We start from the raw sequence: 23,004 nt of genomic DNA on the forward strand, positions 1-23,004 counted from the left end.
AGGTGGGACTTCATCAGGGATCAGCTCTGAGCCCCTTCTTGTTCGCAATGGTGATGGATAGGCTGACAGGTGAGGTTAGACAGGAATCTCCATGGACCATGATGTTTGCAGATGACATCGTGATCTGTAGTGAGAGCAGACAACAGGTAGAGGAAAATCTAGAGAGGTGGAGGTATGCTCTGAAAGGAGAGGAAAGAAAGTTAGTCACAGCAAGACAGAATATATGTGTGTGAATGAGAGGAACTCGGGTGAAATGGTGAGGCTACAGGGAGTGGAGATCAAAAAGCTGGAGGATTTCAGGCACTAAGGGTCAACAGTCCAGAGCAAAGAAGAGTGTGGAAAAGAGGTGAAGAGACGGGTCCAAGCAGGTTGGAATGGGTGGAGAAAAGTGTCAGGAGTACTATGTGATAGAAGACTATCGGCCAGAATAAAAGAAAAGTGGTCAAGACAGTGGTGAGACCAGCGATGATGTATGGACTAGAAACTGTTACAATGACCAAAAGACAGCAGGCAGAACTAGAGGTTGCAGAGATGAAGATGTTGAGGTTCTCTTTGGGAGTGACCAGGATGGATAGGATCAGGAATGAGTCTATCAGAGGAACAGCACATGTTAGATGTTTTGGAGAGAAGGTCAGAGAAGTCAGACTGAGATGGTTCGGTCATGTACAGGAGGGATAGAGAATATATTGGTAGACGGATGCTGGAATTGGAGCTGCCAGGTAAGAGGTCTCGAGGAAGACCAAAGAGAAGATTTATGGACGTAGTGAGAGAGGATATGAAGGCAGTTGGTGTGAGAGAGGAGGATACAGAGAATAGGGTTAGATGGAGAAAGTTGACTCGCTGTGGCGACCCCTGTCGGGAAAAGCCGAAAGAAGAAGAAGAAGAAGAAGAAGTATAGACATATAACCATTCAATCTCTCATTCACATATTTGGGAAATCTATTCGGTCCAGTGATCAATTCTTCTCATCTCAGTTTTTGCAGCAGGGCCCATAATACAGGTAATTCGTGACTTAAGACTTTGTCCAAATCACCATTATTCGCACAAGAAAAATATTTCTAAAATTATAACTGACTAAACAACTTACATCGGTGAACTTGTCCTGGTGTGGGACATCAAACAGCCGTCATTGAGTTTGACTGTGTAACAAGCAGACATTTTGATAATGGAACTTCTTGACAAAGATACTTGAATTAATTTTTCTTTATATAGCATCAGTTTATACCAGTCCTATCCCTGGATATATTTCATATTTATATATGTGAATGTAGAGGGGAAATGCCCTGACAGAATACAAGCAGAGGGACGTTCTACACATCTTATTAAGACATATAACAATTGTGGATTGATGGTGCATTACACAATGCAGTGGTATTATTCACTTTTAATACATGATGCTGAATGATAATCATCTATATTTTACAACTGGAGCTCTTAAATAGTCTTGATCCCAAAGTTGTAACTACAGGACATTTATATTCTAATGTAAATTCATACATCTCATAAAACATTTGAAAACAAGAACAAGCAGATGGAAGAGGAGAAAAGGTTATGTAATTTAACTTTTCATGCAATGTTTATGCATTCATGAATCATCTAATTATCTTACCAAAATATTTTGACATTTTATTTCCTTTTTTTTGATTATCACCTTGCCTTAGAAAAAGTACATTGATATTGGTAGGGTAGTATAAAATTGATTAGTCATGAAAAAGAGAGAAACTGATTAAAAAAAATACTAATCTTTCTAAGGAGGGGAAGCATTTCAAAACAATTAAAACATTTAAGATATTTAAATTCTTGTAAAAGGCCGCTTTGTGTTATTTTTCTACATTTCACTGAGGCCTCCCAGGAAGACCCCAGACCCTAAATTCAGAACAATTGTTATGTATATATATATATGATAAAGCCCACCTAAAGTGGGCTTTATCAAGGCCACCTGTCTGCCTGGCTTCTGATATGAATCTACTGAAAATAAAAAATAATATAAGAAAGAACAAAAGAGAGAACAAAAGAGGTGGAGGAGGGAGCTAGCTGATACTGAACTGGCAGTTTATATAGCTTAGCCTAGGCTAAGTGGGGCTATAGTTAAATGCTACCTGAAGCATGCTAAACACCTCATTACCAGCTTGATGCAGAGATCACTGAATGTTATTCTTTCAATGTTAGCCTCACCCAAGATCCAACAGCAGAACAATGAAACAATTTAGATCAAGCTGAATATCAATGTGTATTCACATATTCTCTTTTGTCTGGAGAAAAGTGCTGCTTATGAAAGCACACACACTGGTAAACTCATCTGTGCTTTGCTCATCTGTCAGAAGCACAGGGCCTGTGCGATGTCCGATTTTTTGATATCAGAACAAAACAGCCAGGTGTCTTTGCATGAGAGATATCACACTTTAATCACAATTTATCCTTTTCCAAAAGTTCCTGGAGTTCATTGTGGATGTCCTCTGGAAGCTCCAAGGGGGGAAGGTCATCCAAACACAGGTCTTCCTGGGCAGGCATTTCCAGCGGTGGCAGTTGAGGAATAGCAATCTCCTTTGCTTTTCCTGTGTTTTTTTTTCCCAAGCTGCCTCCTGTTCCAATGGTACTACCCCCCTGCGGGAGTACCCAGAGCTCAGAACGCTCTACAAAGTCTGCTGCCTCAGATTGCAGCTGGACGTTTTGCAATTGCAGCTGTTTGTTCTCTTGTGTCAGCCGTTGATTCTCATTCATTAAATGGTCAACTAGGCGTCTAAGGTCTTTAATGGTGGTCTGCTGCTCCTCTAAACGAACCTTGTCATCTTTGGTGGTCTTAGAACCGGGACAGGTCATCGCTGGCTGACATCTACCAGTCTGGCGAGTCTGAAGCTGGTAGAGTAATGTGTCATACTCTCTCTCCATCAATCTTTCACATTCCAAAGCCGAGGGGCACGTGTCACTGAGGGGCAGTGGCTGTTCCAAGCACTGGGGGTGAGTTTGGGTGGCTGGGCAGCTGGACTGCAGTACAGGGCTTGGCTGGGCCTTAGTGGCCTCTCGGTCAGTATCTCTCTTCAAGCGTTCTTGGAGAAGACGCTGCTGTTTCATGTGACTGTCCCTCTGCAGCTCCATGGACAAACAAGCCTACAAAACAGATGTATATAAATAATAAACTAAGGAAAAAACAGTTCATGTTAAACTATTTTCACAGCTATGTCAACTAGGGGTCAAGTGATATATTGATGAACAAGCAATACTATCTTGATATATACCTATTATACATTGCATTGTACATTTCTTTCATGAACGACTTTCTAAACATGACCAATTTGGCAAAAAGTATTTCTTTTCTTTGAAACTGTGTACTACATGAATAAATTTGTTGTTACAGAGAGAAGACTGAGATTATTAAATCTCTTTTTAAAAATAGGAAGGGTATGGGAGTGTTTAAACTACACATATCTAACTATAAGTGGTAGAATGTGACCTTGGAGGATTTTTATCAAAACCAAAATATATTCAATAATGTGCTGATATTTTGTTTCAATTAGATAAGATGGGCTGGTTTTACTAAATGATGACTATTGTTAATAAAACTGATCCAACAAATGGCCATGATGAAAAATGGGGAGCGCATAAACTGTAGAACTGTGTTTTCCAACCACTGTGCCATGGCACATTTGTGTGCCATGAGAGATCATCAGGTGTGATATGGAAAAATGCCCACTTTCAACTGATAGGTCGAAAAATGATTTATTCAGCGCAAATAATGTGTCTTTGTACATCTATGTGGGCAATATGCAGTTACAGGCAGAATAATGAAATGCTCTTCCAGTAGATGGCAACAGGTAGTGAATTAACCTCTGTATCTACCTCTTGCTTCTCAAACAGCACAGTATGTGGTGGTGTGATGCGTGATGGATAAACATTGTTAAAGAAATAGTACTCAATCAGGACCCTCTGGTCCTGAAGAAAATTCTGACCCAGATGAAGGCCCAAGTACGAGTAGTAGTCATAAGAAAAAGCTGGCTAACAGTGCTATGGTTCAGAGAATATTTAAACTTAAATTCGTTCCATTTCTTTAAAAATGTTTTTGACATATTTCCTTCATGGTGTACCATGTGATTTTTTCCAAAGTAAAATATGTGCCATGGCCCATGAAAAGTTGGGAAACACTGCTGCAGAAAAAATATAGGCTCACCTGCTTGCAATCTGTTGTCTTCATAGCATCCATTAACAGTTCTATGAGGTAGAAAGACAGAAATAAGCCACTTCCCTTATTCTTATGGGAGTTTAGTAAGTATAATTTCAGAAGCTCAGGATTTTGTTGACTGACCTACAACTCACCTTCACTGTGAAAAGAATTAGAAATGGGGTAAAAAACCTGATCCAAACTAGAACAACTAGAGCACCATGTTCACTGATTAATGAAATGTGTTCAATTTTAGTTCTGGTTGGTCATATTGTAGTACTCAAGATTGGTCTTGGTCTCAAGACTAATTTCGAGGATCTCAGCCTTGTCTCGGAAAGCACAACATTTGACTCTGTCTTGGACTCGGATATCAGATTTCTAATTTATTTATCAATAAACAATAATAACTTTAAAAAGCAGTATAGGCCATTTTCTGTCACAAACAGTGAGCATCTTTTGCTCCACCCATACTCCCTCTGTCTCAAAGGGAAGACAAGAGAAGCTGAGTGGATATTGCCGTCAGTCATCAAACAGAGATGACATGCAAAGCCGCACCTTTGTGTGTCAAGTGCCACATTTATGCGTGTTGTCTTGACTTTCGCGTTGATCTTGGTCCCTTGAAGTCTCGTCTTGGCTCTAGTCATTCTCTGGTCTTGGTCAAGTTTTGGTTCCCGTGGTCTTCACTACGACAGAACTACTTGGTCTATGATCTACTGCTCATGTATGGCTACTAATTATATTACTATGTTGAAGTGGTGACTGACAGATTCTTAGCATTTTAACATTTGGAATGTTTTAGGGTTCTGACCCCGACACTAAAGGTGCCAGATAAACTGGTAAACTGTACCAACTTGAACGGGACTTTGGAATGGGGTAGACAGTAAAATGATGTATGGTTCCTACAACTTATTAAAATGTTTGTTTTAACCATGTTTTAAAGCAGTTATTTTCAACCCACCTGCTGCCTTTCTGTGACAGGAAATAGCCTCTTGATACTTTCCCGATACTAGAAAATGGTCTGCCCTCCTGCATTGCTGATGAGCCTGAAGGAGAAAAAGACACAGTAGGTTTGAGACACATACAAAGTATGAAGACCTCTGAATTTAAAAAATGTCTCATCTTGAACACTAGATCTTTTGCAGGAAATCACACATCTACAATCTGCATCAGGCAAGAGTGTGGGACTGAGAGAAGGGACTTTGAATATTGGAACTATGACAGGAAAAGAAAGAGCGTTGTCATGATGCAGAAAAGGAAGGTGGGTATACAGTGGGTCAGGAAACCAGGTGGAGAGGTAGTAAGGCTGGCAGCTTAGGAGCAGGCTTTAAGTTGTACTATGTAGTGATAAGAAGAGAAATGGAGAAGGGGTAATCTTTAATGAGGAGTTTGTTAGGAACGTTATGGAGGTGAAAAGAATGTAAGATAGACTTTGGAGTCAGAAATTGGAAATTGAAAGTGTGATGCTCGATGTTATTAGTGGCTATGTCAAGCACGTGGGATTTGCGTTTGAGGAGAAGGAGAAGTTCTGGAATGAGCTAGGTGAAGGATGTAAAATACCCCCAGAGATGAGGGAGTGGTAAGTGGTATCAGACTTCAATGGGTATGTTGGTGCAGGCAACAGAGGGGATGAAGAAGTGATGGGCAGATTTGGTATACAGGATAGGAACGCAGAGGGAAATGGCTGTAGTGAACACTTTTTTCCAGGTAATACAGGAACATAGGGCAACTTACAAAAGCGGAGTTAGGATCACGCAGTCAGACTACATTTTGTATAGACGAGGTAACCTGAAAGAGATCAGTGACTGCAAAGTAGTTGTAGGTGAGGGTGTAGCCAGACAGCATAGAATGGTCGTTTGTAGGATGACCCAGGTGACAAGGAAGATCAAGAGGACAAAGGCAGAGCAGAGGACAAAGTGATGGAAGCTGAAAAGGGGGAAGTGTTGTATGGTTTTCAGGGAGGAGTTGAGAAAGACTCTGGGTGGTCAGGGAGAGCTTCCAGATGACTAGGCAATGACAGCTAATGTGATCAGGGAGACAGGTAGAAGAGTACTTGGTGTTGTCGTCTGAAGGAAAGTAGATAAGGAAACTTGGTGGTGGAATGAGGAAGTGCAGGAGTATATACAGAGAAAGCGTCTAGCAAAGAAGAAGTGGGACACGGAGGGGACTGAAGTGAACAGACAGGAGTAAAGGGAGATATAGCGTGAATCTCCTTACTACTATTATCTATTACTGTTATGTTTTTTACTTCAAGTAATGATAGAGGCAAAGGCAAAGCAGATGGTGTATAATGACTTGTATGCTCGTTTGGACAGTAAGGAGGGAGAGAATGATTTATAGAGGCTGGCAAAAGCGAGAGATAGAGATGGAAAGGATATACAGCAGGTCTGGGTGATTAAGGACAGAGAGGGAAATGTATTTACCAATGCTAGAAGAGTGATGGGATGATGGGAAGAGTACTTTGAAGAGCTGATGAATGAGGAAAATGGAAGCAGGGTAGAAGAGGTGACGATTGTAGACCACAAAGTAGCACAAATGAGTAAAAGTGAAGTGAGGAAGGCATTGAAGAGGATGAAGAGTAGACAGGCAGTTGGTACTGATGATATGCGTGTGGAGGTATGGAAGTGTCTAGGAGAGGCGGTGGTAGAGTTTCTTGCTAGATTATTCAACAGAATCTTCGAGAGTAAGTAGCTGCAGGAGGGCAGGAGAAGACGTGTGATTACTGTAGAGTACTACAGAAATAGCATACGGCGGGGTACCAAGAGGTACTATATGACGAAGTCTAGGGTGGCAGAAAAGTACGTTAGACTAATGTGAGCTGTGCGACAGCAGTGACGTGAGCTGTTGGTGTGACAGAGAACTTCAAGGGGGTTTGACAACATCAGGGGTCAGCTCTGAGCCCGTTCTCTCCAAGCAGTTGTGATGGACAGGCTGACAGATGAAGTTAGACAGGAATCTCCACAGACCATGATGTTTGCATATGGCACCTTGTTCTGTTGTGAGAGTATGGAGCAAATGGAGCAACATCTAGCGAAGTGGAGGTATGCTCTGGAAAGGGAAGGAATGTAGGTTAGTCGCAGAAACACAGAATGCCTTGGTGAATGAGAGGGCCACAAGTGTAATGATGAGGCTTCAGAGATTGGAGATAAAGGTGGTTGAGGATTTTAAGTACTTGGGGTCAAGAGTCCAGCGCAGTGGAGTGTGGAAAAGCAGTGAAGAAATGTGTTCAACCACGTTGGAATGGGTGGAAATAAGTGTCGGGGGTAATGTGTGATAAAAGAGTATCTGCAAAAATGAAACAAAAGGTGTACAAGACAGAGTTGAGATACGTAATTTTGGAATGGCTTAGAGATGGTGGCATTGAAGAAAGGACAGGAAGCAGTGCTTGTGGTAGCAGAGATGAATGTGCTGAGGTTCTTTTTGGGATTAACCTGGATGGATAGGATCAGGAATGACAGCAATCTAATTCACAGTTATCTAATTCACAACAGTAGTATCGACTCTGGGTAAACTGAGCATGAAGGTCTTTACATATGCAATAGTATAACTATATTTGATTATCTTTATTGTTATTTAACACAGATTCAAAATAACTTCAAGCTAAATCTAAAAACTGGTAGCTAAATAGAGCCATTGTGTAACTGTGTGATTAGTTAGTCAATTAGTCGTTGCAATAATTGGTGACTTGTAAACGTTCAAAACAGTAATTAGTCTCGCCCCTTATACTGCCCATTTGTTCTTTGATCAAAGCAACAGCAAGACATACAAGGTCAAGAAAGCTAAAAAATACACGTAAAAGTAATAAACTCTGAAATGTAAAAGTATTAAGTAGAACCTGAGACAAAAAAATGTCTGTGATGCTAATGTCTGGTCCTGTATATTTCTTTTTCAACTCGCCATTTGTTTTTGCTACATTTACTGTTAAGTATAAATTTTCCTTGAAAATGCCCAACTTTAGAAACCGCAGGTCGGATTACTGGATTCTCTGCCTCCAGCAGAGCCAGGTCATTGAAGTCATGAATAGAAGAAAAACACGAACGTTGAAGGTAAATCGCATTTATCAACTGGGACATATCATAACATCTACTGTTCACTTTATCATACTCGTCTCCACTTCGGTGTACAAGGATAAATACCCCTAATACATGATAGAAGTTATGTTTGTATCCAGCTTAAAGAGCCTGTTACATTTCCCTTGTGCATTACACTGTGCAGTCAGGTATTAGATAATTTGCTGAATTCACTGAGAAGGAGCTATTTCTTTGCATCAGAAGCTATTTTGTGCAATTCTTTAGCAATTTCGAGTGCAACTTAGACGCCCAGCGCTGTAAATGGTTAAGCCCGATGTTGCTATACCACCATTATAAATTGACTGTTCCGTCCTAAAGCTGTCATGTGACTATAATCACAGAGAGCAAAAGGGAAGAGCAAGCATTTCATGTGGGGCATAATGACACTAACAGATAAGACAATAAGCACAATAAACAACAGAAGAGCTAGCAACAAGTTTGCTGTGACAACCTGGTGTATCTTGTCTCGACAGCTTCCAAGCTACAGTTAGGTTAGCCTGTTATTACAACATAATCAACGAAACTTACGAGGTTGAGCGGGCTATTGACGATTTCCATGGAGTCGATTTTTCGATATCATACACTACACGAAATGAGTCTCTGTCCTTCAAAGACTGTCATTCGACTTCGGATGGAAGTACCTACATCAAATTATGAGAAATTTGCTGTCGAGCGAAGCACCATCGCTTCCACGTAGCAAGATCAGCGTAACCACGTTCTAACGTCATAGTCGTGTTTTCGGACGCTAAACTACCGGATACAGAAAGCGATCGTCTTGTAAGAAACAAAATGGCCGCACAATCAAACTAGGGACGCTTCCACCGCAGGGAGATCTAAGTATTTCGTCCGTTCTTACTTTTACCGCTTAGTTTCGTTACATACACTGCACTTCTGTTCAATAGATCTGTCGAAAATAATCGTGGCATTACTAAACGTGCATGCTTTAAACGGAAATCATACGTGACACGGTGTTTCACAAACTAGTTTGTCCCCGTTGCAATTGTTTTTCAGTATTTGTTAAAGAAAATCATTGTGCTTTGTATTTTGAACGTACTTTAGGAAAATATCTTAACTTAAAATTAATCTCTTGGTTCTGCACTGTTTGTGAAACAGGATAATAATCGCGAAACAGTGATGTCAGTGACAAAGAAAAGTCATACATGTTTGGTATTAGCAATTATGGCCTCGTTAGCGTTGCTTATGATCCTGATGTACGCCATCAGTGGCAGCCAGACTGTTAGAAGCGAAAACCACAAGCAAGACTACCAGGTCCTGGGCAAACCTCCATACAAGCTGGCTCTAAATTGGCCTAGGAAGCCGGAACTCTTCACTGGGAATGTGTTTGCTGTGGCAGTCAACCCTCACGCTGGTTTGGTTTATGTGGCTCAGAGGGGTAAGTATTACATTTAGTCATATTCTTGCAACCCTTTCCTTAAGACCTTTTGCAGGCCAAAAACATGCCGCAGGTTCATTGAAAAAAATGGCAAACTTGCCTCAATTGACTGCGTGAATGCTGTCTCTTTATATATGTGGACCTCCGATAGAGAGCCGACCAGTCTAGGGGTGCACCCCGCCTCTCGCCCGATGACGGTAGGAATAGGTTCCAGCATCCCCGCGACTCTGTGTGCAGGATAAGCGGCAGAAAATGGATGGATAGATTTAATTGCAGTTGTACACTTTGATCTTGGTGTGCCTTAGAATTCAAAATATGGACTTTCATAAAATATGAATACCTTGGAAGGGGGCTTGCAAAGTATAAAAAACAGAATTCCCATTTACATTTATTACACTATAGTGTAATGTATGATTTGAGTTGTAAAATCACATAATCAGGACCAAAAAATTACATAAAACATCTCAAGCATATTGCAGTGTAATGAAAAGATTTAAGAAAATTTAATGGACTATTTATCTTTAAGATGACTGACACATTATCTTCCTCATTTAAGAATGATAACTGAGTTATTGTTAACTTTTTATTTTTTTGACAAATTATCAATCCATGGGAAAATCTTAGTTGCAAATGGACTTGATTTCTTCCCTTGGAGATGTTTCACCTCTCATGTGAGAGTTGTCTTCAGTTTTGAACTGAAAAAGCATCTTGCATGAGAAGTGAGAGACTCCTTCAGTTTGACATGGATTTACCAGTACCTGGATGACTGATTACCATCGTAGGCACAAATTACTGTTGGTTTTTGGATAATGTCTCATATATTTGTGTAATTTCCTGCTGATTTAAGATACCTTAAGTTACATCTTTAGTGATTCCTTGCAGATAAAGTATGATTGTAAACTCTGTTGTCATTATATCATACAGGTTTGAAATACACAGACATTAATATTCGTAACAGAACTTATTAACATGTATCAATGGAGAGGTCACAGAGTACCCTGATGATTAAGACCATGAAGTGGCATGATAACTTGCCTTTGAGGCCCAGGTAAAACCAACAAATTGGGCAAATTAACCTGCGTGTTCACCATTTGCTGAAAGTGAAAGTGGAACAGGATTATATGTGATGTATTTTTAAACAGCAGACTAGAACTATGCCCCTGGCATAGCATTTTCTGTAGTATTTAGAAACTAACCACTTTGGAGGGCCAAAACCAGAGCTGGTACAAGAGGAAAATATTTGTCATTTAGAAAGTCTTTTCCATACAAATCACTGGGCCTAGAACTGACCTCTTGCCAAGGGGTTAGGCTTATTTTTTTGCAGGAGTTACTGAAGGTGGTATGGGGGTGAGTGGGAATACTCTCAAGTTCCTGGCTTAGCGCCAGTGCGTCAGAGGTTTTAAGGCTGAATGAGAGGATCAGAGGTAGTTGCAATTTTGTGTGTGGGGAATGGTATTTTTGACAATTATTTGTGTTTGTATGCTAAATAGTCCATCACAGTATCCAGCCTCCTTGGGGTCACTGGGTGATATCCTGGATGGGGCTTCTTCACTTTTTATTGTAAGTTTTGTGTCAGTCATTAAAATTGAATAATTCCCAACATTTAAACATAAACACCCACACACATGACTTTATAATGTGTTTCTGTCTATTTCTTTGTTTGTCTTTAGACAAGTGCTTGACTTTGACACTTTAAGTACATTGTTAAAGCCAAGTTAGATGACGTTTTGTGATATTAAAACAGCATCTTTCAGAAGTTAAATGCTTAGATGTAGCCAGCTTATAATGAGATTAGGTCAGTATTTGGAACTTTTTATTAATGTTTGTCATCACTGAATGTTAAACTTAAATGATATATGAGTCTGTACAATCATTTATTTCTGAAATTGAATGTTTAATGCAAGGGGCTATCTCTAGAGAGGAAGATTTGGCTTGGTATTATAAACATCATAATAATGCTACCAATAATAATTATAATGGTATTGGTATTAGATAACTTCTTCCCTTGGCTTTTCCCTTCAAGGGTCACCACTGCGAATCAACTTTCTCCATCTAACCCAATTCTCTTTATAACCGGTCCTTGACCGATGTGGTATGATCTGCTTATTATGGTTGATTCGCATGTTTGGTTTTGCCAAAAGTTTTACATCAGATGCCCTTCCTGACGCAACTCTCTGCATATATCCGGGCTCGGGACAGGCTCAGGGAGACACTGCTCAGTGCCCCCCCGAGGCTGGTTCGGGGAGACAAGGGCCATTATTGGTATAAGATAACTTATTGAAGCTTGATAATTTCCCAATCCTGTTGTCAATAAAGTGCATGTCGTTAACGCATGTATAAAACTAGAATAAGTGCCATCAATGCCTGATTTGTGTCTGTGAGGTTCTCAGTTATCCAAATCATGGTCAACCACTGTCATATGTTCTCTTGGGAACTAGACTAGGTTTTTGAGAAAACATAATACAACCTAGCCTCTCTTGCCACCCCCCAGACATTTTTCATTACATTGTGACACATATTACTATATTTTTTTTAGCTTTTTTTAAGCATCAAATGACTAGAAAACCTAAGAATTCATTGTCTTGCAACCGTTGGAGGTGACCATGTGGCCAAGGTGCTGGTGTTCACAACAGATGGAGACTTCCACATGTCTTGGAACACAACTACCCTAGAGATGCCTCATGGGATGTTTGTAGCCGATGCTGCATTTTCAAACTATACAGTCTGGATCACAGATGTTGGAAAGGGCCCATATGGCCACACTATCAAGCAGTACTCACCTGCTGGAAATCTTCTTAAGGTGAGAGCCTCTTTTGGTATTTGTGCAAACTGTTAGAGACAAATGAAATACAATCTGTTTCTCCTCTGTTTGTATCCATTAGATACTTGGCACACAGAGTCATGCTGGCTCAGGGTTGAATCCTCTCCAGTTTGACCAGCCAGCTGAGGTCTTTGTTCATGACTCTGGAGAGATGTACATCGTGGACGGGGATGGGGGTATGAACAACCGCATCATCAAGCTATCCAAAGATCATCACATGTTGTGGATTCATGGAGAAAAGGGACAAAGTGTGGGCCAGTTCAACATTCCCCACAGTGTTACTGTGGACAATGCCAAGAGAGTATGGGTGGCTGACCGTGGTAACAAGAGGATCCAGGTCTTAAACTCCGTCACAGGGGAATGGCTGGGGACATGGGAGAGCTGCTTCTCTGAGGACGCACCCTTCTCTGTCCGCTTGACCCCTGACAATAGGTATTTTGTTGTGGTCCAACTCAACACCAATCGAATTTTGCTGCTGGATTCACCACCGGTGGGTTTGATCAACGAGTGCAGAGTGGTCAATGTGATCCAGCTGGCTGATGATGTTCGGCCTCATTTGGTAGACTTGGACCAAAAGAGTGGGGACTTGTATGTGGCTGAGATTGGAGCCAAGCTGGCTCAAAAGTTTGTACCTCTTGAATCTGGTTAGGGAATTCCCGTAGAAATCCTAGCCTTTAGTAAGCTTAAACTGAAAGCTTGATCAGAATTAATTGTGCCTATTGAAACCACTACCATTATTTTTAAAGTGGACTATCCTACTGTCCCACCATCCTAATCCACAAGATGTGTTTTATTTTGTATGAGTTGGTAGTACTTTTGTCAACCAATTGATGTTTGCATAATAATTTAATAATTTTTACTTTACAACACACCCTCAGAACTGTAGAGGGGAACAATATATACAGTCACGTTCCTTTTTTTGTGTGTTTGTTAGTAAGTGTCCTGTCATAGAAAGTAAATCAATACATATGTTTTAACAGGAATGATAATAGTGTTCATTACACTAGTGGTATAATAGTTTATGTATGTATAGTTTTCTTGTTATATACTATATTCTGATAGACCTAAAATTCACCTGGTGGTGCAACCTGGACACATCTTCAGTGACTCTCCCGAGTAATAGAATAAATATTGTTATAGTCTTATATTGTTCATCTGTCCATCTTCACCCACTTATCTAGAGTCAGGTCACAGGAGCAGCAGCCGGAGCATAATTTGCAAAACAGAGATTCGGTCCTGCAGCCACCGAACTGGATCTCCCCGACACCCTGGCTGCGCCTAGAAATTCTGTTCATCAAAGTTATGAACAGAATCAGTGACAAAGGACAGCCCTGGTGGGGCCCAACTTTCAGCAGAAACAGGTCTGACATACAACTGGCAATGCGGACCAAGCTCTGACGCCGATCATACCAATCATAGGGACCGAACAGCCTGCATAATGGGGTTTGGTACCCCTACTCCCAGAGCAAACGCCGCAGGATTGCCTGCAGGACATGGTCGAATGCCTTTTCCAGATCCACAAAACACATATAGACTGTTTGGGCATACTCCCATACCCCCTCTAGGAGCCTGTCAAGGGTAAAGAGCTTGTCCACTATTCCACAACCAGGACGAAAACCACACTGCTCCACACTTACCAGGGAGGCCAAGGAGTGTGATCCCCCTGTGGAGGGAGCACATTCTCCGATCCCACTTTTTAACAGGGGGGATCACCAACCATGTCTGCCAGTCCAGCGGCACTGTCCCAGTCAGCCAGGACAGCCCTATAGCTTCCACAGCCTCGAGGAACCCAGGGTAGACCTCATCCACCACCGGGGTTCCGCTACTGAAGAGCTTTTTGACTGCTTCAGCAGCTTCAGACCTAGAACTAGGTATGTCCTCTCCAGAGACCCCAGGCTCTGCTTCCTTATTGGAAGGCATTTCAACAGTGATGAGGTCTCATAAGTATTCCTGCCAACAATGTACAACATCTCGAGTTAACGTCAGCAGGGCCCCGCTCCCACTGTACACAGTGTTGATGGAGCATTGCTCCCCCTTCCTGAGCCGCTGGATGGTGGACCAGTTTCTCTTTATGGAGAATGACTTCTGGTGGGAGTTGGTCTCCCTGAATATCCTCCCACACCCAAGTTTTTGCCTCGGCAACCACCGAAGCCACATGCCACTTGGTCTGCAGGTGCCTGTCAGCTGCCTCCGAAACCCCACAGACCAGAAAGGCCCGATAGGACTCCTTCAGTTTGACAGCATCCCTCACCGCTGTTGTCTACAAGCAGGTTCAAAGGTTGCCCCCCTGACAGGCGCCAACCGCCCTATGGCTGCAGCTCCAGTCTGCCACCTCAATAATAGAAGCACAGAACTCTCCCATTTAGACTCAATGTCCCCCACCCCCCTCGGGACACGGTTGTAGCTCTTTTATGTTGTGTTTATCAACATAGTACATGTTGATAATATATGTCTATAAATGATAGTATCATAGTTTATATTGCATTACTAGATGGACCATCACAATGTGAAGAGACGTTTGAACAAGTTTGGTTTGGGACAAGCAATGGTCAAACAGTGTGTCTTGGATGGGCTTGTTGTCCTTGTTTAGTAATAAGGAGATTTCTACTGTTCTAACAATTGTTTTATATTGTTGTTCTGGGTTTATTTTTGTCTTATGTCCCAATAACTGTCTACAAACACAGTCACATTTTGCATTAAGTGTGCCCTTATGCAGGAGTTCAAGCAGCTTTCCATTTAAACTGTACATTTATTACAGAGTTGTCCAAAAATCAATTTCTGTGCTTCAAAGGCAGCAAGGTGCCACGTGACCCTATATAGTGTGCTCAGATTATCAGCCAAATGCAAAGTTAGGAACACATCACACAGCAGTGAGGACCTGGTTTGTGATTTTAACAACAGGGAAAGTGACCCTTGCTAACAATGTGCACTTGCTGCGCATGGGTCTCCCACAGCTGCAGCTGAGCTTGAAAGGTTGATTGTCCTGATACCTTGTTTCATGGTGCCAATCTTGCGTAGGATTTTTTTTGTTTACAACCATAGTAATGCTTCAAAGAATGCACACAGGTTTAACCTCAGTGTCAAGAAACAGGTACTTTTTCTCACACCTGTTATGTTAACACCCATTTTTTATTTGGACGATATTCGGGAGGTGGACAGCTAAAATATTATTGTAAATGACTGACCCTGCATTCACCACTGACCATGGAGGACTGTCATTATCGCAGCAGGGAGGAGGGGTTTTCATTCAAAGATCTTCACGGTATGGTAGGATTTGTAGTATGAGTTGTCACTTCTCAGGGAGGCCATAAACAGTTGGTATATGAAATCATCTCATGTGCAATTTAAGGTTATATTCACAGCATTTGACATATCAAAGAGAACTTTCATTAGCAGGATCATCTTAAAGTAGTTCTGAAGTGCATATATTAAATGACGTAGGGTTCTTTTTTTTGCCACAGAATATCAACGTTTTTGTCTTCAGATATATTGATCGAGTGAATTGGCATAACCATAGCTGGAAAAGAAACAAGTAAACTACAGCTGGGGAGGCAATCTATGCGGGCCTTAAACTGTAATGAACAACATTTATGTTGGTTGCATGATTCATACAAAAGAATGATCATAAAAATGAGCATTAGTGTTCACCCATTTGCCCAAAATCCTTTCTACTTCAAATTAAACAAACTATTTTGCAAACAAAGTATTGAATCTATAAGCTATTAGTGAGTGTTCATTGTGCACAAGTAACAGTGGGAATATTCATCCATCCACAGAAAATTGGGTAGACTGTAACTTGAGTATCTCTGGCTACACCCCCTCAGTATATGAGATTCTTACTGTCACTGAGGATGTTAATAGTAACAGGTTAAGATTTGAAAAACAGATATAATGTGTTAATCGCCTGAAACTATATTTCTCAGTGTTAGGTACCACGTGATTCAGTCAAGCACAGAAGCCCAAGTCGGAACTGCACAAGTCAATGAAACAATCATGAATACACACATTGGACACTTTGTTGTTGTTCCTACTACAGTAAAGCAGCTTCATTTTATTGCTTTGAGAATCCAGTCCAACACAACCCAGACATATTGACAAAATATATGTCAAGCAACTTTGGTATCATTGGTCAGTAGGATGAAATAAATGGATACCATGACACAAGGAAGTCTGGCTTGCTGCTGCACAGCACCCTCATTATAAAACTTAAAAGCCAAAAAACAAGACATCAAAAAATGTAGGGATTATCGTTTTTGTTTAAAATCGCTATCAAATTTATGTTGTTTGAAATTGAATTGCTATTGACAAAATGTACTCTAACATTGGTGGCTTTGGTCAAAATGGAATAATGTTGTTCCTCTACTCCTGTTTGTCAACCACCAGGTTCTATTGCCCTCTGTGATGACTTAATCTGTTGTGTCATAGCATCAATTCATTCCATGACAAGTTTTGATTTTCCTACAGATATGAAGACAATGTATATAGTTGCAGGATTTGAAAACATTGTCTGTTAAAAATATACTTATTCTTAAACTCACAGGAAAAAGTACTGCACTTCTGTCTAAAAAAAACACGACAAAAACTGAAATGGCATTTCATTACACAAACATCTCTTTCTGGCAATAATGTAAAGCAATGTAAAATAATCCAGACAGTGCTATTAGCAGTTTGTAGTTGTATGTCTCCATTGATTGATTTTATGAAGCAGCACAATGTTCTGTTTGCTGCTTCCTCTAACAGTAAAGGGGATGAAAATGAGACAAAAAAACATCAACAGCAAGATGAAGGCAGCTTATGTGGATGTGCAAAGTCGGAGATTACACTACAATACATTCCAATAATAACTATAAAAGAACAAAAAAGTCAAGAATAAGACAGCAGGGGGAAAAGTGAAGGAATTTTGTCCCAGCACAAAGGTGCCCTTCAAGGTACATATAATAGAATATTTAGCAGGTAATTAAGAATTCCTCCCTGTAAAACAAACATCAGGTTTGTTTTACAGTTCAATCAAAGATTGATCAATCTTTATTAAAGACTGATCAATCAATATATCAATCATTATAGCCCCTTAATGTCAGAAATGTGTTATATGTATTAGCAGACATGAAAAGTGTACAACACATTCATGCAATACATCTTTATAATTTTTGTACTGATGGACTTTAGGGTATAAAAATAAAACAGCAATCAGTATTGGAAAACAGGTGCCGAATTAAAAAAAGTAACATTAACTTTCAATTATCCGCAGCCAAACTTCCTCTACCAGTTTCTGAATAACTTACCACGGAAAAAAAACAACTTGATAAGAAAACCAAAAAGTGGGTTGATAGACACTAGTGGTTTGTAGAGCTGTGGGGAATGGGTAAAACTTGGACAACTTCAGCTTTGGCGGTCATTGGAAAAAACCTTGTGAACAAGTCTTTTTGTGGGGCTGAGTATTTGGTTGAAAATTTTAAATACCAGACAGAAAATTTGACAACATTGCATTTGAAACCATGTTTCTTAAAATAACAGATCACAAATAGTCCAGGGTGATTCATTAATAGCCACAGTTTATGAACATATTATAGATTATGCTGTATTAGAAACTAATACAGAAATGTGAATCAAGGGCCCAGGTGGGCTAGTTGATCAAAAACCTAAGATCACTTTAACTTCAGTTTTAGTGATGAAGAAAAAAAATTAAATACAAGCAACAAAAGTTTTATATGTATTTGGTCAAAAACATCAGCAGAAATTTCATTTATTGAGGAAAAAGCAAATTCAACCTGATTATGATGCTTAGCAGTATGTGCTACTTGTGTTTATTGGGATGACAGTTTGTGTTAGCAGATGAGTCTTCATATTCCGTAGTTAATAGCATTCAGTGCTGGTCTCTTCTTGCTTTTAATCTTCAAGGATCCATAACGTGTCTACAGAGAAAATTAAAGAAATTATATACAGTTACACAACTGTGATTAAGAATAGTGTTTGTCCATATCTTGGATGACCCCTCTTTTCACAAGATGTATGACCATGTGTCAAACTTCAACAGTTTCAATGACTAAATTTGGGTATTTTCTTTTCTTTAGTGCCAAATTATGCCTTTGTGAAAAAAAAGCAATTGTATGCAATTGATCATCTAGTTATGTTCCAGGTATTCAGTTCTTTTGTAGGATGACTCTGGTGACAAGGAAGATGAAGAGGACAAAGGCAGAGCAGAGGACAAAGTGGTGGAAGCTGAAAAGGGAGGGGTGTTGCATGGTTTTCAGGGAGGAGTTGAGAAAGGGTCTGGGTGGTCAGGGTGAGCTTCCAGATGATTGGACAACAGCTAGTGTTATCAGGGAGACAGGTAGAAGAGTACTTGGTGTGTCATCTGGAAGGAAAGTAGATAAGGAGACTTGGTGGTGGAATGAGGAAGTGCAGGAGTATATACAGAGGAAGCGGTTAGCAAAGAAGAAGTGGGATACTGAGAGGACTGAAGAGAAAAGCCAGGAGTACAGGGAGATACAGCGTAAGGTAAAGATAGAGGTAGCAAAGGCAAAACGAATGACTTGTATATTTGGTGGGAAAGTAAGGAGGGTGAGAATGATCTATACAGCTTGGCGAAACAAAGAGATATTGATGGAATGGATGCACAACAGGTCCGGGTGATAAAGGATGGAGAGGGAAATGTATTGACAGATGCTAGAAGAGTGATGGGAAGATGGAAAGAGTACTTTGAAGAGCTGATGAATGTGGAAAATGAAAGAGGCAAAGGTAGAAGAGGTGACTATTGTAGACCACAAAGTAGCACAAATTAGTAAAAGTGAAGTGAGGAAGGCATTGAAGAGGATGAAGAGTGGAAAAGCAGTTGGTCCTGATGATATACTCGTGGCGGTGTGGAAGTGTCTAGGAGAGGCAGCGGTAGATTTTCTGACTATATTATTCAACAGGATCCAAGAAGATGCCTGAAGAATGGAGATGAAGTTTGATGGTGCCCATTTTTAAGAATAAAGGGGATGTGGAGAATTGTGGCAACTATACAGGGATAAAGATGAAAAGGCATACAATGAAGTTATGGGAAAGAGTCCCGGAAACTAGACTGAGAGCAAAAGTCAGCATTTGTGAACAGCAGTATGCTTCATGCCAAGAAAGAGTACTACAGATGCAGTATTTGCATTGAGAATGTTCATAGAGAAGTACAGAGAAGGCCAGAGGGAGCTTCATTGTGTTTTTGTAGACCTAAGAAAAGCATATGACAGGGTGCCAAGAGAGGAGCTCTGGTATTGTATGAGGAAGTCTGGAGTGGCAGAGAAGTATGTTAGACTGGTGCAGGACATGTATGCTAGCTGTGAGACACTAGTACGGTGTGCTGTAGGGGTAACAGAGAAGTTCAAGGTGGAGGTGGGACTTCATCAGGGATCAGCTCTGGGCCCGTTTTTGTTCGCAATGGTGATGGATAGGCTGACAGATGAGGTTAGACAGGAATCTCCATGGACCATGATGTTTGCAGATGACATTGTGATCTGTAGTGAGAGCAGACAACAGGTAGAGGAAAATCTAGAGAGGTGGAGGTACGCTCTGGAAAGGACAGGAATGAAAGTTAGTCCTAGCAAGACAGAATATATATGTGTGTGAATGAGAAGAACTCGGGTGGAACAGTGAGGCTACAGGGAGTGGAGATCAAGAAGCTGGAGGATTTCAGGTACTTGGGGTCAACAGTCCAGAGCAACAGAGAATGTGGAAAAGAGACGGTGGTGAGACCAGCGATGTTGTATGGCCTAGAAACAGTTACAATGACGAAAAGACAGGAAGCAGAACTAGAGGTTGCAGAGATGAAGATGTTGAGGTTCTCTTTGGGAGTGACCAGGATGGATAGGATCATGAGTGAGTGTATCAGAGGAACAGCACATGTTAGATGTTTTGGAGAGAAGGTCAAAGAGGCCAGACTGAGATGGTTTGGTCATGCACAAAGGAGGGATAGAGAATATATTGGTAGACGGATGCTGGAATTGGAGCTTCAAGCAGGAGGTCTCGAGGAAGACAAAAAAGAAAATTTATGGACTTAGTGAGAGAGGATATGAAGGTAGTTGGTGTGAGAGAGGATACAGAGAATAGGGTTAGATGGAGAAAGGTGATTTGCTGTGGCGACCCCTGAAGGGAAAAGCCAAAGAAGAAGAAGATTCAGTTCTTTTCTCGAGAGCTTTTCTCTGGTTTGATTACATTTTAAATTTCCATGAAGCACTTTCACTATTCAGAGGGGAGAATTAATCAGAGTAACACAATTTAGATGAAACAACAAAGAGAAAACCTAAAATCGGAAAAATGTAGCATGCTTCTCAAATGCCATCCAAAATCAAGGAAACTTGTTAGTTGTCACTGGGCTATACTAGCGTCTTTGCTTATGGTCTTGACCCTGCCAAGGCCCTTTTGTAAGATGGCTGCCTTAGTGAATTGAACGACCAAGTATTCCAGTTTCTAATTATCAGTAAGCCCAATCCTCCTATTGAAGTCACCGAGCTGGAGATAATCATTTAATTAATAATCAAAAAAAGTGTTTCACCAGTTTAGTACAAACAAAATTTTGCTGGTTTCCTTTTCTAGTTTTCAGTAAACATCGCCCATTTTTAGACATTTTTGATTTTTTTCCAGGTATAAGGCAATTTTTTTTCTTCTTTGATTTTTTTGGGCAAGAGCTTTACAGAAAATATCAAAAAAAAAAAAAAAAATAGGGTTAAAAGTACATTAGTCTCTCCTGTAATTTTCCATTACTAGAAAATGGTTAGCTATCATCATGGTCCTCCAGGACACATAGTAACATTTAACAATTAGTCAATTGCAGAACGAAAAGTTTTTCTTCCAACTCAGGCAACAATGTACAATGCTTCATTTTAAGTAAAGCTGTTTGCACCCAGGTCATTTCAAGGACCTTCAACCAAAAAAATGGCTCTTACTTTACTTTCAACACCTCAGACTTTTTTGTTAATTTTCAAAACACAAACATTTATGATTGTACAGTTATTTCAGTTATGTTTAAGTTAGCATCTGAATATTTATTTAGTTGTGAATTTCCTCCTTAACCTATACACTACATATCAGCCTCAATTGCAGAAAAAAAAAAAAAACATTTTTGTCATTGCATGTGACAAGTAAATGAAAAAAGGAGAAAAATAACATTTCATTCTTAAGGCAAAAAACATGTAGATTCAAACCAATACAGAACACTGATATTGAATTAGTCAGTGTCATTCAGTACTCTTCATCTGTCTAATATAAGTGAAGTGACACATACATCTTTACGAACTTTGGATCGGGATATCTTGACACTCTGCGATCGTCTCAGTCCCTTCTGAGTAACAGCCTCATCTTCCGAGAAGGTTGGTTCAACTTCTTCGTCTGTCCTCTCCTCCTGGTTGTAGAAATACTCTGAAACACATAACAAATACATCTTTCAGTGAGAAACTCAGAATCTAAGCATCTATCATTGAGTAAATTTTTGCATTTTGATTGATATGGATAAGTTACACTGATAAGTCACTACATCATCAATGAATGAAATGGATGACTGAGGGCCAGACTTGTCTGAATGCTTGTAATCTCTGCTATCATTTTTTTCAAATGTAAAAAAATCCAGTGTAAAGCACATGAAGCCCCAAAGTTATAAAAGTGCTATATACAGTGAGTGTAAACACTTTTCCTTTCCCAAAGGTATGTACTGAGGTACATGTACTGTATGTACACAGACACACACCAGAGGCCCTCGTCAACCAGCATCCTTGCAGGAGGGTGTACTCCAGCGGGTGCTTCATGGACTTCTTCCCATGCCAGTGTATGCTAGCTGCCCGTCCCCGACTGTGCTTCGCCCAAGTTCAGAATTCCACGTATGAGCTCTCCTCGCAAGTTCCTTGTTCCAAAGCCCGGAAGTCCACGTTTGTCCTTTCTACTCAAGTTCCTCACACTTGGGTGAGGGGTTAAAAGAATCAGCGCATCTCTGTTCAGTGAGCATTTTCATTGTAACCCCTTTGCTATGTTGCTTGTGCAAATGTCCCATTCTTGTAAGAGTAAAAGATCTTGAATTGGACTTCTGTTGGTTGACACCTGTTACCATTGGTGATATCTCTATCAGTGACTCCCCAGATCAAGCATTATGAGAGGGATTGTGGACATCTTGGGAAATGTAGATCATCAGCTTCTAAAAAAAGTGGAAAATTTCCAATTTTTCTCTCTGACTTTGAACAAGAGCTGTAATGTCCAAGACACAGCCCAGCTACTGTGTTAGATAAACCAAGACTTTGAAATCATTGAAGAGAGGTCAGTGTGTATTTTGAAAAGCTAGGGTCGAATTGGTAGGTGTTGCAACTGATGGTTTTCCAAAACTGACAAGAAAAATTGTCAGTTTTGAGGCAGCGCAGATGAGATGACCTGAATGAACCTACCCAAAAATTTGAACTTTTACATAGCATCATATACAATGCAGCCTCAGGAGGGCACTGGCCAGTGTCTCCCTGAGCTGGTCCCAAGCCTGGATGAATACAGAAAAAAAATGCCAAATGCCAGAACCAAATACGTGAATTGAACTTAAGAATCTCATCAGTCGGTCGAGGCC

At 40.4% G+C, this 23,004-nt stretch overlaps 3 protein-coding genes across 9 annotated transcripts in view; 1 reads left to right on the top strand and 2 right to left on the bottom strand.

Moving 5' to 3' along the window:
• Positions 1-1,208: 1,208 nt before the first annotated feature.
• nrbf2b (nuclear receptor binding factor 2b) lies at positions 1,209-8,963 on the bottom strand. 4 transcript variants are annotated; one of them, XM_086140845.1, is made up of 4 exons: positions 8,869-8,963; positions 5,115-5,199; positions 4,166-4,206; positions 1,209-3,108 (listed from the first exon to the last, which is right to left on the bottom strand). In XM_086140845.1, exons 3-4 carry the CDS (start codon positions 4,196-4,198, stop codon positions 2,407-2,409), a joined length of 735 nt encoding a protein of 244 aa, XP_085996971.1. In that variant the 5' UTR covers positions 4,199-4,206; positions 5,115-5,199; positions 8,869-8,963; the 3' UTR covers positions 1,209-2,406. The 4 variants fall into 4 exon arrangements, with proteins under 4 accessions (XP_085996971.1, XP_085996969.1, XP_085996972.1 ...); XM_086140843.1 differs by having other exon boundaries at positions 8,752-8,889; XM_086140846.1 differs by lacking the exon at positions 8,869-8,963 and adding an exon at positions 5,888-6,124.
• A 48-nt stretch (positions 8,964-9,011) lies between these two features.
• LOC147214626 (NHL repeat-containing protein 3-like) lies at positions 9,012-13,582 on the top strand. Of its 2 annotated transcripts, none has more exons than XM_086140840.1 (3): positions 9,012-9,616; positions 12,214-12,416; positions 12,499-13,582. In XM_086140840.1, exons 1-3 carry the CDS (start codon positions 9,358-9,360, stop codon positions 13,084-13,086), a joined length of 1,050 nt encoding a protein of 349 aa, XP_085996966.1. In that variant the 5' UTR covers positions 9,012-9,357; the 3' UTR covers positions 13,087-13,582. The 2 variants fall into 2 exon arrangements, with proteins under 2 accessions (XP_085996966.1, XP_085996968.1); XM_086140842.1 differs by having other exon boundaries at positions 12,250-12,416.
• Positions 13,583-16,451: 2,869 nt separating this feature from the next.
• Positions 16,452-23,004, bottom strand: part of reep3b (receptor accessory protein 3b) — a 62,955-nt gene continuing 56,402 nt past the window's right edge. For 2 of the 3 annotated variants that reach the window (XM_086140847.1, XM_086140849.1), the window contains exons 7-8: positions 21,691-21,824; positions 16,452-18,349 (exon numbers count right to left, since the gene is read on the bottom strand). In XM_086140847.1, coding sequence (XP_085996973.1) covers positions 18,278-18,349; positions 21,691-21,824 — 206 coding nt within the window. In that variant the 3' untranslated portion in view covers positions 16,452-18,277. The remainder of the gene's footprint in view (positions 18,350-21,690; positions 21,825-23,004) is intronic. The other variant, XM_086140848.1, reaches the window with a different exon arrangement.

This window comes from Fistularia commersonii, chromosome 33, assembly GCF_037954325.1.
Source record: "Fistularia commersonii isolate RoL2024-O1a breed Wild chromosome 33, RoL_Fcom_v1.0, whole genome shotgun sequence".
NCBI lineage: Eukaryota > Metazoa > Chordata > Actinopteri > Syngnathiformes > Fistulariidae > Fistularia > Fistularia commersonii.